General features: G+C 44.1%; 2 protein-coding genes and 1 pseudogene across 3 annotated transcripts in view; 1 reads left to right on the forward strand and 2 right to left on the reverse strand.

Annotated features, from left to right (window-relative positions):
- mapk8ip1b (mitogen-activated protein kinase 8 interacting protein 1b) overlaps positions 1–7,541 on the reverse strand; it is a gene marked incomplete at its 5' end in the record, with an annotated part of 65,013 nt that extends 57,472 nt beyond the window's left edge. Inside the window, one exon of the mRNA XM_080420873.1 lies at positions 7,456–7,541. Coding sequence (XP_080276999.1) covers positions 7,456–7,541 — 86 coding nt within the window. The remainder of the gene's footprint in view (positions 1–7,455) is intronic.
- A 5,491-nt stretch (positions 7,542–13,032) lies between these two features.
- Positions 13,033–14,214, reverse strand: LOC308079485 (tyrosyl-DNA phosphodiesterase 2-like; annotated as a pseudogene). The gene has a single exon. The product of its transcript is annotated as a tyrosyl-DNA phosphodiesterase 2-like (transcript).
- A 214-nt stretch (positions 14,215–14,428) lies between these two features.
- On the forward strand, positions 14,429–15,085 carry LOC308079568 (GTP-binding nuclear protein Ran-like; the record flags this gene model as incomplete). The annotated part of the gene is made up of 1 exon (XM_080421117.1): positions 14,429–15,085. One exon carries the CDS (start codon positions 14,429–14,431, stop codon positions 15,083–15,085), a length of 657 nt encoding a protein of 218 aa, XP_080277243.1.
- Between the last annotated feature and the right edge of the window lie 449 nt (positions 15,086–15,534).

The raw sequence follows: 15,534 nt of genomic DNA on the forward strand, positions 1-15,534 counted from the left end.
GACTAAAATGTTAGTGAGGGACTAGTGGAGAAGAGATCCAGTAGAACTAAAAGACAAGTCATTTTATGTTTGATTGCGCTCCGGTGTTGCGCTCTGAAAATAGCAGATCTACAAGCTCACAACGTGTCGCAGCGCGACACGTTGTGAGCTTGTAGATTGGCATGCAACCGAGTGTAAAATCAGCCATTATGACGCCATCAAGGCACCGTCACAATACATTTTAGTCGACTGAATCAACTGTAGATTTAGTCGACTATAATCTTATGATAAAAATATCTAAAATATGACTAAAACTAAATTCAAAAGACTAAAACTAAATCAAAATTTGCTGTCAAAATCAACACTGTAAGTGTCCACAGTGCAATCAGTACAATAACTACCTAATTGTCATTAGAGGTCAGAGTCCTTGGTAAATCTTTTATTCCAAGTTATTTGACACTTGACCTGGCAGAGCGACCAACGTGTGTCTGGTTGTAAATGCTCACACTGTAGCTATACCGGCACAAAGGACATGCCAAGTCTCACACAGTTCCACCCGAGGAGGGGTAGGTGAATCTATTGTCTGTTTCCTCTCCTTGCTGAGATGCCCCACACAGACACACTGTATCTAGATGGAGGGGGTGGGAGCCTGGGAGGGGTTTCCCATGATTCCTCCTCGCTGTACGCACCTCCTCCACCTCCTCCACCCCCTCCAGTGAGTGTCACTCACTCTGTTGTGACCCCCCCCCCCGTACGTAATTCCAAAGTGTTGCACAAAAGTAGTGAAAATAGCAGATTTACTCACAACGTGTCGCAAATTTGCAATTTAACCCATTAAGACCAGAGGCCGATTCTACAAAATGTCTTCTAAATCCTAACAGTGCCGCGCTATGAGCTTGTAGATCTGCTATTTTTGAATAGCCAAAGAAATCTAAAATGACACAGATGCGTTCCAGGTCTTAACCAAACAATAACAATAATATAGATTAGATTTGCTTATTATGTGATCTTACAGTATTTCCTGTGGCGTTAAACAGCATGACGGTGCAGTGCCTCATTAAAACATTCAGTGAACACAAACAATAAATAATACATATATTACACCTCCTACTATGGTACTCCTCCAGCACAGTCGAGTGTGTCTCGGAACTAGAATATAGCTAGAGTATCATTTAAATGGTGCTAGAAGCTTGCTGTTCTGCCAGTTTGTTAAGTCCAATTGGAGCAAGTGTATCTAATAAGATGGTGGAAAAACTAAATGAGGCTGTTTGGCTGTATTGTATGTATGTGTAAAAGTGTGTTTATGGGGAGAGAGAGAGGAGAATGAGAGCGAGGGAGAGAGAGAGGGAGAGAGAGAGAGAGAGAGAGAGAGAGAGAGAGAGAGAGAGAGAGAGAATGGGGGAGGGGAAGTGTGCCAGCTATTGGGTGAATTTCCTTGCATCAGCAGAAACGAGCAGCCAGTCAATATTCAACAGAAATGGAATCACAGCAATTACTGGCCATCCCCTGTCTGTAAAACTCAAATTCAGGTCCATTTCCATATAATATCTGCTCATTTTATCTCTGGCCCTCTCTCTACCTGAGGGTGAATTACAGATGAAATACAAGGGTCAATAATACACATAGATACTGTAAGCTACTGTACAAGCTTTTCTTCCGCAGCAGAATCAGCCTCCCTCATCCACATCTTTTTCATAATCTGTTTTTATGGTGTGTCCTCTATTTTTCACTTCAACACGTGAGTCCTCCTCAGCCTGTCCTAAAAGCTGTCAACAGTCACTACATCTCTGTTTACAACAACAACAATCAGACGGATTCTACAACTATAGAGCGTGCCAACATGTCGTCACCACGGGGGGGCGTGGCATTGGGCGTGGCATTGGGCAATATTAAGTCAACCTGGTTTTTACCCCTCAAAGATGTCCGCCGCTACCAAAAGACACTTGTTGACGCCCCCTTCAGGATTTTTGGCACGCTCTATAGGACTCTAGCAGCGGCTCCAGGTTAAACACCAACTCAACTGATTTAGCCTAATTGTTTGTTGAACCTCTCAGTTCTCATGTTTTGCACTAACCACTATGCGTGTGATGGGAACAAAAACAGAGCCGCAAACAGCAATGATTGGGCCCACACGCCTTTGTTACGCATTGAGACGTGACGGCAAGCCAACCGCACCGTTACCGCGAATCAACACAATAGGCTCTATGCACAGCCACCGTATTGGAAAGAAATTGGGCCTCTTCCTTACTCCCTTCACAGGTGTTTCCAATGATACTAATGAAGGCTCTGTTCCATTCTGGTCAAACAGAGTCAGGGTGCTGATATTGTGCATGTTGTTCTCACTGGAAACACTCTGCTACACCAGTGGGTCTCAAAGTGTGGTCCAGGGACGGGTGTGTAACTCTGAGAGTGTACAAATGGAACCAAATGGACCCGTAAGGGTCCATTTGGTTCCATTTGTACACTCTCAGAGTTATGGGGGTCCTTGAAATCAAAAAGGTTTGGGAACCACTGTGCTCCACTAAATGGAACAGAGCCTTCATTAGTATCATTGGTAACACCTGTGAAGGAAGTAAGGAAGGGGCCCAATTTATTTCCAATATGGCTGCTGTGCATAGAGCCTATTCCAAACCTATGATTAATTTGTAAAACTTCCTGTTGTCAGAGGCTGGCGGTGTAAGTACTGTATGAGTATGAATTGTCCGGTAGATGTCTTCAGACAGGGACTCTCATCAAACTTGTGAATACACAAAAGATCTGACCATCGTTTTCAGATTGTTACAAACTGAATAAATGTTAAAGGTACTCATTACTAGTGAGTGAGGGGAAAAGATACAGAAAAACATAGGGAGACATTTGGCTAAATATCCCAATACTCAAATTTCTGCCTCCTCGACTCCTCCGTCCTCCTTCACATGACAACCCTCCCGGCTCCAAAGTAGTCCAGCGATGCAGCTGTGTGACACGTCATAAATAATTGCCGTCGCATCAAAATGATGCTGACTGAGCGAGGAGCATTCCTTAAAGTGAACCCGATCGATAAGGGGCAAAGATACGATGCAAGTGGAGGACGCAAGGAGGTTAGTTTGAGTATTGGGATCTGGCTATTGAGAGTGAATAAGATGGTGGAGGGAGAAGAGTGAGTGAGAATGAGTGAGTGAGTGGGACCGTCAGAGAACGAGAGAAAGAAAAAGAATGAAGACAGAGCTCAGACCAGAGCTTGCTCTAATCCTCAGAGGGAGCTCAGGTTACATGTCACAGGCACATTTGTCATCGATTCCAAATGAATAGATCGACAGCAGGATGCATTGCGGTGGGGACCAGCTCCACGATTGGCATCCTACACACACACACACACACACACACACACACACACACACACACACACACACACACACACACACACACACACACACACACACACACACACACACACACACACACACACACACACACACACACACACACACACACACACACACACACACACACACACACACACACCACACTGTACACACAGGACAAAAGCATATCCTGGAGAAGCTGTGCCCTCTGGTGGCAGTGCAGTGAAGCATGTTGGTACTGTATATTATTGGCTGATAAAACCTTCCCTGATGCCAATGGTTGAGCTATATCTCCAGTGAACCGAGTACCCTCTCTGAACTCACACAGTCTCCAGCTGGATAAGCTGCCTCCACCTTCCCACTGTATTCTCTACCATCATCTGCAAGCAAACCAGGGCATTATACCTAAATCAACATTACGTCCAATTGAAGTCACACTCTTTAGGATTTTCTGTTTGGTAGTTTGATAACTACCATGTGGTGACTGGTAGTTTTTTATATTACATCTTACACTTATAATTTGTAACGCATCCTTTATTTCTCTGTTCACCTCCTCGCAGCACACCAGTGGTGCAACAAAGGAAAAAAAACAAGACACTCTTCTGGTGAAAAAGTAAAAAAAATATATTATTATTATTATTACTATTTATTCAGATGGCTATTTCATCATTGCAAGTGAATCAAAAAATGTGATGGGGATACAACTCACTCACACACACACACACACACACACACACACACACACACACACAATCTAATTTGCAGAGGAAGGGGCTTTTTTCTAGTCATAATAATACAGTAAGCTGTGGGTTGCAATAATAGACTGTAATAAAAAATATGGACGAAGGGAACGGTGAAACAATTGGTTTCTACAGACCCGTTTTGAAGCCACTTTTTCAGCTAATTCAAATCCACCATCTTGGAATGTTCCGAAAGGCAACCGGAGACAAATGCTTCATATCCAGCGGGGCTTCTTTGCCGCCTGGTTGCAAATGCTATAGGTTTGAGCTGAGTGGAGCTGTCTCTGGTGCTGAGTAGCGCTGGACAGGTGAGCTCTGTCCATGGTTCTGAACCAGTGGTTTTCAACCTTTTTCGTGTCAAGGACCCCCAAATTGACACATATTAGCCCATGGACCCCCACTTGAAAAGATATGCCAGAGACTCAACCATTTGGATTTCTTGGGGGTCCCAATCTACACTGAAACATCATCATTAGTGTTCATTTAACTCTGAGAGTGTACAAATGGAACCAAATGGACCCGTTATAGGGTCCATTTGGTTCCATTTGTACACTCTCAGAGTTACAGACACATAAGGGTCAATTTGGTTCCTAACTATTCATTTGGCTGGGGACCCCCTGGAACCCCCTCAAGGACCACTGGTGGTCCCCGGACCACTGGTTGAGAACCACTGTTCTAAATCCGACAGTTAGAATTGACAAGGCATACACTACAGTGTTGTTTATCCATTCGCTCCAAACTTAATGCATGCCATGGGAAATCCAATAATCTACCTTTCATGCTGCAACTTCTTTTCCTTTAAACTTAGATTAAAACTGAGATGTTGCCCCTGATTTTGCCCAGTAGTGGGTCGGCCCAATGCGCATGCGTGGCGGTCCTACTGCGCATGTGTCAAATCCCTACAGCCACAGCATTCGGCGCAGGTGGCAGGCACCATAAATGCACACGGCCGGCGCAGGACTCGCGCCAAACAAGGCATGCCACCAGGCAGCAACAACTAGACAGGAGAAGCACTATTTTCTTTCTTATACAAACAGATCATGCCATGGACAGTCAACATTCAACCTCTCTTACTATCACTAGGCTTACATGTGCGACGATGCTATTCCATATGTGTCCTGTCGCGTCAGGCAATGCATAGGAAGGTCACACAATCAGATGAGTAACCATATGCGTACCACGTCCAACGGACAGTCAACAGTCAACAAACATGTCCATGACCAAAAAAAGTATACTTAATTTCCAACTGATTCTACTATTAAGTATAATTTTCATATTCATATTTCACATTCGCATGTACATTTTTTTTATACAGCAAATCCAGCATAATACTCTTTCACTGTCTTCACTAAATAATAAATAACAATAAATACAATAACAAATAATAATATTAGGTTGATGCAGGGAGTGTGGCAGGCAAAGGAGTACAATGATTTGACTGTGCTGTGTTTAAGGCTCTAGTCAGACCTGAGTACGTTATGGATATATAAAAACAGCACAGCATATGGCTGCCCTGGTCCTGGGCCAGTGGCTGGGGAGATCAGCAGGGTATGATCTCAGAGGAATAAATTAAGGGGCGAAGAGAAGTATGAACGTTGGGTGCAGAGAGGAAGAGAGGATGCTCGGGAGGAATAAAAGCCAGGAATTCATGTTTTGGAATGTGCCTCTACATAGGAATTTTAGATAATAAAATGCACTTGTGTGTGTGTCTCTCTCACATCTCATTTGCTCCCCCTCTCTCTCTCTCTCTCTCTCTCTCTGTCAACAAACAAATGCTTCTACTGATGCCCTTGAAATTAATTACTGCTTTCCATATAATCCAGTTGCCCTAAATGAATGAGCAGGACAATCGACTTATCATTTCATAAACCACACCAATCAAGCAACAACGTGGGTTCAAGTCTAACCAATAAGCTGCATTAAAATATATATATTCAGAACCAGTGAACGCAAACATTACCATATCAAACATCATGAAGACATGGACATTGAACAGGCTAAAAAGGGGGAAAAGACAAGAAATGAATGACCAGCAGTCGACCGCAAAATCTTCCTGCCACCGAAATGGAAATTCCTGTGGGGCCAGGGTCAGTGGACCTCTCTGTCCCCCCATCTGCTCCACCACAGTGAGTTAGCCTAAATAATGAGTGTATAGATACAGTACACTGACACAAAGCTATAGGTTCTTTGAGAGTCACTCAATCACAGCCTTGTTAGGCATATTACTCTATTGTTAGTACAGTTGTCAATGCATGCTTTAAAAGACAATATATTAGATAAGTGTTTGTGGCTCAGCGTGGTAATTATAGCCTGCTGAAGTGAAGATAGAGAGTGGTGTCAGCCTGTTTTCTGCATGGCTAATAAGACAGTTACACAGGGACAGACATGGTGGAGTGAACTAGAGTTGGCTGGGTGGGTACTGTAACTGTATTGATCTCATCACTCATTAATACCACTGAAGTATCACAGTATCTCTTCAGGTATCTCTCTCGTGTGTGTGTGTGTGTGTGTGTGTGTGTGTGTGTGTGTGTGTGTGTGTGTGTGTGTGTGTGTGTGTGTGTGTGTGTGTAAATAAGTTAAAGGAAATTGTTTTGCAGCTGTTATGCAATCCCACCAGCACCCACCAGTCTAATAAACAAACATCCTTTGACATAATTGAGTGAGAGGTGCATGTCAACTTAGTTGAGAGTTTTTTTCTTTTTAGGCCCACTGTGTTCAGGCTACATAGAGTAATAAATTACTGGAATTTACAGCATTAGATTTACAGATCATTAGAACTGGCTAGGCCTGACCGAAATGCACTCTTGGGATTATAGTATCCCAAGAGCCTAATATAAATAATACACAATCTGTGGTAGATTATTTCTTAAAGACAACGTTTGGTAGAGCCAGAATTCTATATTGTTCTTCAGTGTTGTGTTCTTCTTGTCACTGCATGCTTTGCTAAATGCGTTAAATGTCTGATTAATCTGTGTCAGATGCGGTGACAACACTGGGGAGCCAGACACGCCCTTAAATAACATGTGCCAACGGACGACGGATCAACAAATAAAAGATGTAATCCTTTGGGCTGAATGGGCTCCCTGAGCAAAATGTTCCAGACAGACAGTGCTGCAGCCACGGTTGCAAACGAGAGGAGAAAAAAAAGCCCCTGAGTCAAAGCTGATGCCATCAACAAGCATCATCAGCACCAATTCCTTCCCCATCTATCTGCAGACTTCTTTGAATGAGAGATCAGATACTGCTGCTCTCTGCACTGCAGAGCAGCAGTATCTGATCTCTCATTCAAAGACAAGACTATGGGAAATCTCTGCCCCGGATCACGCAAACAAAACAAAAATCTCCGGCGCAGGCATTAACATCTCTGGTATTTAAAGAGGGATTTTTCTTACCTGAAACTTGCTGGCGAGTCAACCTGGACGCTGCTACGCCGACTACCGCGGGGAGGGCTGGGTTTTCTCTTCTCTCTGTCCGCCATGCCGATGCTTTATTCCTCCATCCGTTTATTATACAGTGGCAGCGCTTGTATTGTATCCTCCACCAGGGCTCCAGCAATACGGTGTATAGCCTATAATACCTGACAGCGGTCCAAGAGATGCTGCCTGTGATATGAGCCACGCCGAGAGGGGAGGGGCTGGGTTGGCAACTCTGACAGCAACTCAATAATGGGATTTAAGTTTCACAAAACACCGTAGAATATCACTATCATTTTGAAATAAAAGTCCCACGTTTCATGCAGGCTGTGACATTTCTGCTCTGTTAACTGGACATAGAATAATATATCATTATAGCAATAGGCAAGTAACAAAGGAACACACAGAAAGATTAGAGGGAATATCTCGTTTTCATGACTAAAAATGATAGGGCATGCACGCTGGCTGCCACCAGTATTTAGACACCATTTTCTGTTGACGAACTTAGAGACGTTTCGGAAATGGTTTATAATTAGGGTATAAATGTTGTTTAATTTCATGTTTGTAGCCTAGCCTGGGCTGGCTATCTGTGTGGAGACGAGCAGCATAAGTGCGTACTGAGCCAGCGAGCTCGAGGCGTCATATCATAAGATGCCCAACAGAGGGCACTATCGCAAACAGAGCCGTTGTGTGTGTGCTTGCCATCTGAGGGATTGAAAAGGTCACTGAAAGTTGGTGGGGAAATATAAAAAAAGTAGTTACCAGATTGGAAATAGCGTACAGGGTGGTTAGTGGCTGAGGGGACTAGTTCCAACATGCCTCGGGGGTGCGTTCTGGATCTGTTATGTTTTATTGGGCTTAATATGTTGTTATCAGCCTGTGGTGGGACAACCTCGGCAGAGGGTGTATTGTGATAAATGGCCGAAACACCCAATGAGGTCGAGGAACACAACTGAAGATGTGTCGTACTGGTGGCACCACGTGATTATTGCCAAATTCCACCCCATCCAAGAGGATCTCCAACCTCATTCAATTGTTGTGCTGAATATTTAGGGATCTTTAACAACTAGTCCTATTAAGAATCCTGTGAACTTTCCATACATTTTGGTTAAATTAGCATCTTGATAAAGGACAGCATTAAATAACAAAATAGGTCTACATTTTTCAAGAATCTAAAAGTATAGAATATCAAACAGCTTTGGTCATTTGGTTAGAAAAAGCTGAGGTCAAAAAAGAAAATGTACAAGAGAAGAAAAAGAAATGGGGAGGGGGGTAGGTTAAGACTTAGACAGGGGCCATTTTCGAATTGCAGCCTCCTGAAGGTGTATCTTTAGGGCAGTTTTGAAAGTGAGTAAGGTTTTACACTCCTTTACTCCTTTTGGTAGGAGTAAAGGCCATCTCCCATAATAAAGGTCAACTCGCCCAGGTGTCTTGCCAACATCTCCATAGGAGGTGTGATTGGTAAGATAGATATTATTTTAAATAAATGAAATCTGCAACTTGATCCAACTTTCATCAGGATACATGTTGAGTATAGGCATCTAAACATTGTCGGCACCTCAAGGTAAAATGGGTATTTCTTTCCAAAATGTAAAATAATAAATGTATGCTTTGGAAAATAGTTGGACATAATGTAATGTAAACATGATTTGAACATGCACATCATTATCAGAGCCAAATTTACTCATCAACTTCTTGTTTATCCACAAAATGACTGTCAGGTCTTGCAGCAATTTGAAGCAGTTGTGAAAATATTATATAATTAAAAAATATTATTATTTTATATTTGGCATTTATAAAATAAATGTAAATATAAAATAAAATATAACAAATAAATAAAAGTTCTCAGGTGTCCATTCAACCAGTTACCTTTCATCACACTATGACTTCCAGCATGTCACATCTAGCACCTTGTGCCTTCAATTCAATTGTAAGGCAGAGAAGAATCCACATTCCCAAACAGCTCCTGAAAATGACTTTAGTTAGAAACTCTGATACCTCTCAAGTGTGGCTGTCGCATGCTAAATTATTGATCAATTGAAGGCTTTGAACCACAGTGCCTGTCGGTTAAAAAAAGGGGGGAAAACTAGAACAGAAGCTCAAGCAACTAAAAGTGAAATGGAAATCAATTTACTATGACATCATCAAAGTCTCCCATCACTGTCAAGGAACAATGGTGAGGCATCGGCCATCCCGCAGCAACCGAGGTCGACGTACTAAAGAAAGATACAGAGGCGGAAAGTAGTGGTCAGCTAGCCAGATTCATGGAGCATCGAGATGTCTGGAAAGGCCCTGGAGGCCTATAGTGTGAGGACAACCAGACTAGAGAGACCGTTGACTGTAGTTTTTTCAATTTAAATGTGTATATTTTCAGTAGGCTATTATTCCTTTCCATTTTTTCCATACATTCTGGAGTTGCAAATTGTGATTTTGTTGCACCTGTTGCAATGACAATAATGGCAGGCACTGAATTGAATTGAATTGAATTGAATTGAATTGAATTGAATTGAATTGAATTGAATTCGCGCGAATAAAAATATAAAAATTGGGCCTCGAGTCTTCTCTCCACCTTGTCACCTTATACAACTGATATCCATAATGACCACTAGGTGTCAGCCATACACAGTCATGGCAGTTAAACCTTTTCAAGAGTGGTATGGCAGTAAATAAATGTACAAGCAGGTGATTCTTTTCATCATTCACAGCAAACACATACAGTACACACAATCCATATGGTATATGTTTCTTCTCTGTTTGGCAGGGCTAGCTGCAGCTCCAGGTGATGGGTATAGTAGTGAGGAAGGAGTGTCAGAAGAGAGCTATACTGGGTGGGACAGTTCCCCTGTTCTTCTTTTCTCTGCTGCTTAATTGGCCACCAGTGACCCCTTTTCTGTTCCCAAGCTGAGGGGCAGGTCCGGCCAGCCCACCGCTACTCTGATGTGACCACTATAGACTGCTGCTCTTAGTTTGTCAGATACTGTCAAAAGACTGAGATGGATTGGAGAAGCCAGATGCTTTATTACAATAGTTGGGGGAAAAGAGCCAGAGAGCTTTGTTTTGGTCAGTGCTGGCTTGTGACAAGATAGCCTTCTTCTGGTATGGGGTTACGTATTATAAACAAAATCAGCAACCAATGATGTTATTAATTTAAACAGAAATATGTTGTGAATAAATGTAGATACTTTGTAGATAAAAAAAACATAAGATAAATTCTGGTTATACAAAAACTATTTATCTAAAATATATTACCGTAGTCTTAATCTCTCAAGAACAGATAGAACAAACAGCAGAGGGCGCTGTTTTTCATTTTCAGTTGGCGATGGGTTCCCAGATTGCATAGTGAGTAGTAAACGGAGAACCGTGGTAAAACCACCGTGCCTCCATGGAAGTCATTTCTTAGTTTTAGAGTACCAAAACTATAGCACTCTTAATTAAACAGAAATATGCAAGTTCTTGTTTAATAAAGTACTTACTAGCTGTACTCACTTTGGAGAAGAACACAAGGACATGCAAATGTGTGTGTGTGTGTGTGTGTGTGTGTGTGTGTGTGTGTGTGTGTGTGTGTGTGTGTGTGTGTCACACAGACAGCGTGTGTGCGTGTGTGCCTGTGTGGGTGTGTCTGAGTCAGTGATCATGAAACAGCGCAAATTGGTTGCAGCTGTGTGTGTGTGTGTGTGTGTGTGTGTGTGTGTGTGTGTGTGTGTGTGTGTGTGTGTGTGTGTGTGTGTGTGTGTGTGTGTGTGTGTGTGTGTGTGTGTGTGTGTGTGTGTGTGTGCGGCAGCGGCACAGGCAGCCGAGGGAGAGAGGAAAAAGGAAGAAAAAACGATTTGTCGCTAGGATCACCTTTTATCCCCAAATCACCAGAAAAAGTAACTAGATTTGTCGCTAGAAGCTTTTCACTAAATAAATCGCTGGGGGGGTCTGGAAAGAAGCTAAATATGACGACAAAATCGCTATTAAAGTTGGCAACACTGCATGCAATACTAGAAAAGTGAGTTCCTTGGTACGCAGATCTCCGCCAGGCAGGGTTTGCTTCCAAGGGCCCCCATCCCTCTCTCTCACTGAGCTGACATCACACAGAAAACAGAAAACAGTTGCCTAACAACACCCATTTGTGCTGACGTCAGGGATCTCCATATATGGGTGTGTGTACATATTTGGGCATAATGTGGGCACACAGACAAACGACTTGAACTTCATATCGCTGTCGGGAAGAATTCTAACAACTTTTTATACAGTATATTTTTGTAAATGAATGCCTTACTCCATTACATGAGTCACACAAAAAGTAGTGAAAATAGCATATCTACAAGCTCACAACGCGGACGTGTAATTATTGTCTCCGCCAGGCCGAAAGGCATGGCGAGAGAGTATGTTTTACCCCCTGTCCGTCCGTCCGTCCGTCCGTGTGTCCGTCCTGTCCGTCCGTTAGCAGCTAATCTCTGGCACCGTTGGCCCGGCCGCTGCGAAACTGTGCACGCACACTCCCTGGATGCCAACTCAGAACCTCTGGCCCAAATTTTTCAGATTGGCCTGTTATAGCGCCACCAGGAGGCAGATATGTGCAAAACACATTTATTGATACTACTCCTACAGATTTTGTCCAAACATCACACAAATCGGTACACAGTATCTCTATAGTCATGTGATCAACACTGATTTATCCGATTTCCCATATTCCATCTTGATTGCCTAAGATTGGCTTCCAAAGTTTGCAGGATTGTTCCGTTTTGAACAAAATGCCTCAAATCATGAACGTAGCTTGCGATTTCCGTGAAATTTCACACGCACATTTCTATTAGGCCGACGAAGAAATGCCACCCTTTTCACATTGGCCTGTTATAGCGCCACCAGCAGGTCTAATTTTGCAAACTTCTTTTTGGAACAAAATGCCTCAAATCATGAATGCAGTGTCCAATTGCAGTGAAAAGCCTTTGAACAAATGGCACCCTTTTCACATTGGCCTATTATAGCGCCACCAGGAGGCCACAATAACGTACCTGACCTGGCGGAGACCTGTGCTCCGAGGAGCACTTTTTCTAGTTACATTTTTTTTCACTTCGGCCTACATGAGACTTTGTCGGTCTGTCCCTCTTTTCCTCCCGGTCAACGTTCTTCCTCCCGGTTCAACGTTTTTCCTCCCTGTTCAACGTTTTTCCTCCTATCTCAACGTTTTTCCTCCCTGGCCCTCTTTTTGATTGGCCAAGCTTAGCGTGACGTAGTGCTCTGATCTTCAGATTTCAACCACTAGGGGTCTGGCAGTGCTCCGAGGAGCACTTTTTCTAGTTTTTAAATAGTAATAAAAAAGGGACGGTTTTGGCCGGACTTTATACTTGATATTATTAGATTTTTTTTTAATGACAAAGTAGGGTATGTTTCTAGGGCTTCTACTGGTTCTACAAGGAGAACCCTTGCTGCGGTTGTGGCAAATAGCAGCCAAAGAAGTTGGTGGATTTGAATTAGAAAAAACGGTGAACAACGTAAGTTGTTCATTCATAACGTATTTCTGTACATTTGAGTCCAGGGGAGTAAAGTACAGATACTAAAAAAAAATCTTTAAGTACAGTACTCAAGTAGATGTGCTTCATTATTGTTCACCACTGCTAGTGGTGAACTGCTAGTGCTAGTGCTGCTAGTGTTGCTAGTGGTGAACTGAGCGTATATTCCCCAGTGATCACTAGTGTAACGACCACAGTCCAGCTTCTCTAGGCCAATCAAAGCCATGCTGAAGGGGGCCTGGTGCGGAACCACATCCCCCCCGGTAGCTGGTCTCAGGTATACACGGTCGAACCGGCAGCGACAGCTGTACGGTGCGGCCAGGTTGCTGTTGGCCTTGGTGTCCCAGGTGTAACGGCAGTGCTCCTGCCTGCCTAACTGCTCCCATATGTCACACACGCCACGTGGCAGGCCCACCTTGGCCACCTCTGCGTCTCTCAGGTTGGTGTCCCCTCCGAACAGTACTGTGATGTTATCGGGCACCTCGGCCATCCTCCGTAGAACCAGCCGCAGCTGTTTCATCCTCTCCTCCGCGTGGGCCTTGCAGCTCTCAAAGTGGGACGTCATCAGACACAGGTCCAGCCCTCTGAACGTCACCCGGGCTACCAGCAGGTTCCTCGCCATCTGGGTGGTCGGGTACGGGACCACGTTGCTCTGCAGCAGTTTGACGCAGGATTTTTTCAGCATCATCCCAGTGAAGTAGCCCTCCTCACCGCTTTCGATGAGCAGATAGCTGACGGCTCGTTTCTTCAGGTACTGGACGTATGGTGGAACGAGCTCTTGCAAAAACACCACATCTGGGGTGTACAAAGCTAAATACAAACACAAGCCTCTGGCGCGGTCTTGTAGGTCTGTGTCAAGTCCGTCCACATTCCAGGAGATTAGCGACAGTTTGTCATCATTCTCTGGGGACTGCTGGTTAGAATCTGTTTTGCTGGAGCAAGCTGGATCCTCTGTTAGATCAGCGCAGTTCGCCTTAGCACTGATGTCAGTTTTCCTCCTTTTGTTTTGGTGGCTGGGGTATCTTCTCCCTGGGGACTCTGCTATGGCGAATACTGTCTCCAGGTCAGCCTCATAGAACAAGTTCAATGCTCTCTCCATCTCCCATTAATTTTCAGTCAGATAGCATTGAGCCACAGCGCTGTCAGAACCTGTTACAGAAGCAAACTCCTCACATAGTTGAGTCCTGGTATGTTCTATATCAGAAAAGGTGCGTTTATGAGTTTCAGGTAGGCTGCTCATTGTAGCTTTCACCAAGTTTTTACTGATGCGCGTTTTTCCACACTCTGAATTCTGCATTTCTATATTTGGAGACAATGACAACGCCTCTCAACCAATCGCAAGTCAAGGTCTGAACTAACTGTGACATCTCTAATATAAAAGACATTGAGTGTTGACGCGTTTAGCATTCGTGTGCAAAGATCGATTATCAGCAATAACGACAGCAATGGCAACAATGTACGGAAGCCCAGAAGTTCAAGCCCAGTTCAAGCTTGTGTTGGTGGGAGATGGTGGTACGGGAAAGACCACTTTTGTCAAGAGGCACTTGACCGGAGAGTTTGAGAAGAAATATGTGGCCACGCTCGGAGTGGAGGTGCATCCATTGAAATTCCACACCAACAGAGGAGCCATCACGTTCGACGTGTGGGACACGGCTGGTCAGGAGAAGTATGGAGGCCTCAGGGATGGCTACTACATTCAAGCCCAGTGTGCCGTCATCATGTTCGATGTCACATCTCGAGTCACCTACAAGAACGTCCCCAACTGGCACCGCGATCTGGTGCGTGTTTGTGAGAACGTTCCCATCGTCCTGTGTGGCAACAAAGTGGACATCAAAGACAGGAAGGTCAAAGCTAAGACCATCATCTTCCACCGCAAGAAGAACCTGCAGTACTACGACATCTCGGCCAAGAGCAACTACAACTTTGAGAAGCCGTTCCTGTGGCTGGCAAGGAAGTTGGTGGGTGACGCAAACCTGTTGTTTGTGGAGATGCCTGCCCTGGCCCCCCCAGAGGTCTACATGGACCCCAATGACACTGCACGGTACGAGCAGGAACTCAAACTTGCATCAGAAACAGCGCTCCCAGATGAAGAAGAGGACAATGACCTCTAAGCTGTTACCCAATGTGCCCTATATCCCCCCACCATTGACAAAAAGTGTGTGTGTGTGTGTGTGTGTGTGACAGTCAGAGAGAGAGAGAGAGAGAGTAAATGACAGATTTTTTTGTTATTAGAGCAGGGGTTCTCAAACCTTTTTATACCACAACCCATATTATGAGGGATTTCTTTTTGGCGACCCCATCGACCCCCCGGAGCTGTCTGTGTGAGGAGTGTCATGTCCGCTAATTATAAGCGACTTTGGCCTACCTTTGAGAGCGAGATTCAGCACAGTGTTGCCATGTCCGCTAATTATAAGCAACTTTGGGCTACTCTGATAAAATGGTCTCTCACACACACACACACCTTGCGTGAGTACCTACAGGGCTTTACACAATGGGGGAGAGGTAGTGAGTTGATAACAAACACACAGAGAGCGAGGCCCGACACGTTGAATAATAAGCA

Source organism: Gymnoscopelus braueri, assembly GCF_963280865.1.
Source record: "Gymnoscopelus braueri genome assembly, chromosome: 1".
In the NCBI taxonomy this organism is placed as follows: domain Eukaryota; kingdom Metazoa; phylum Chordata; class Actinopteri; order Myctophiformes; family Myctophidae; genus Gymnoscopelus; species Gymnoscopelus braueri.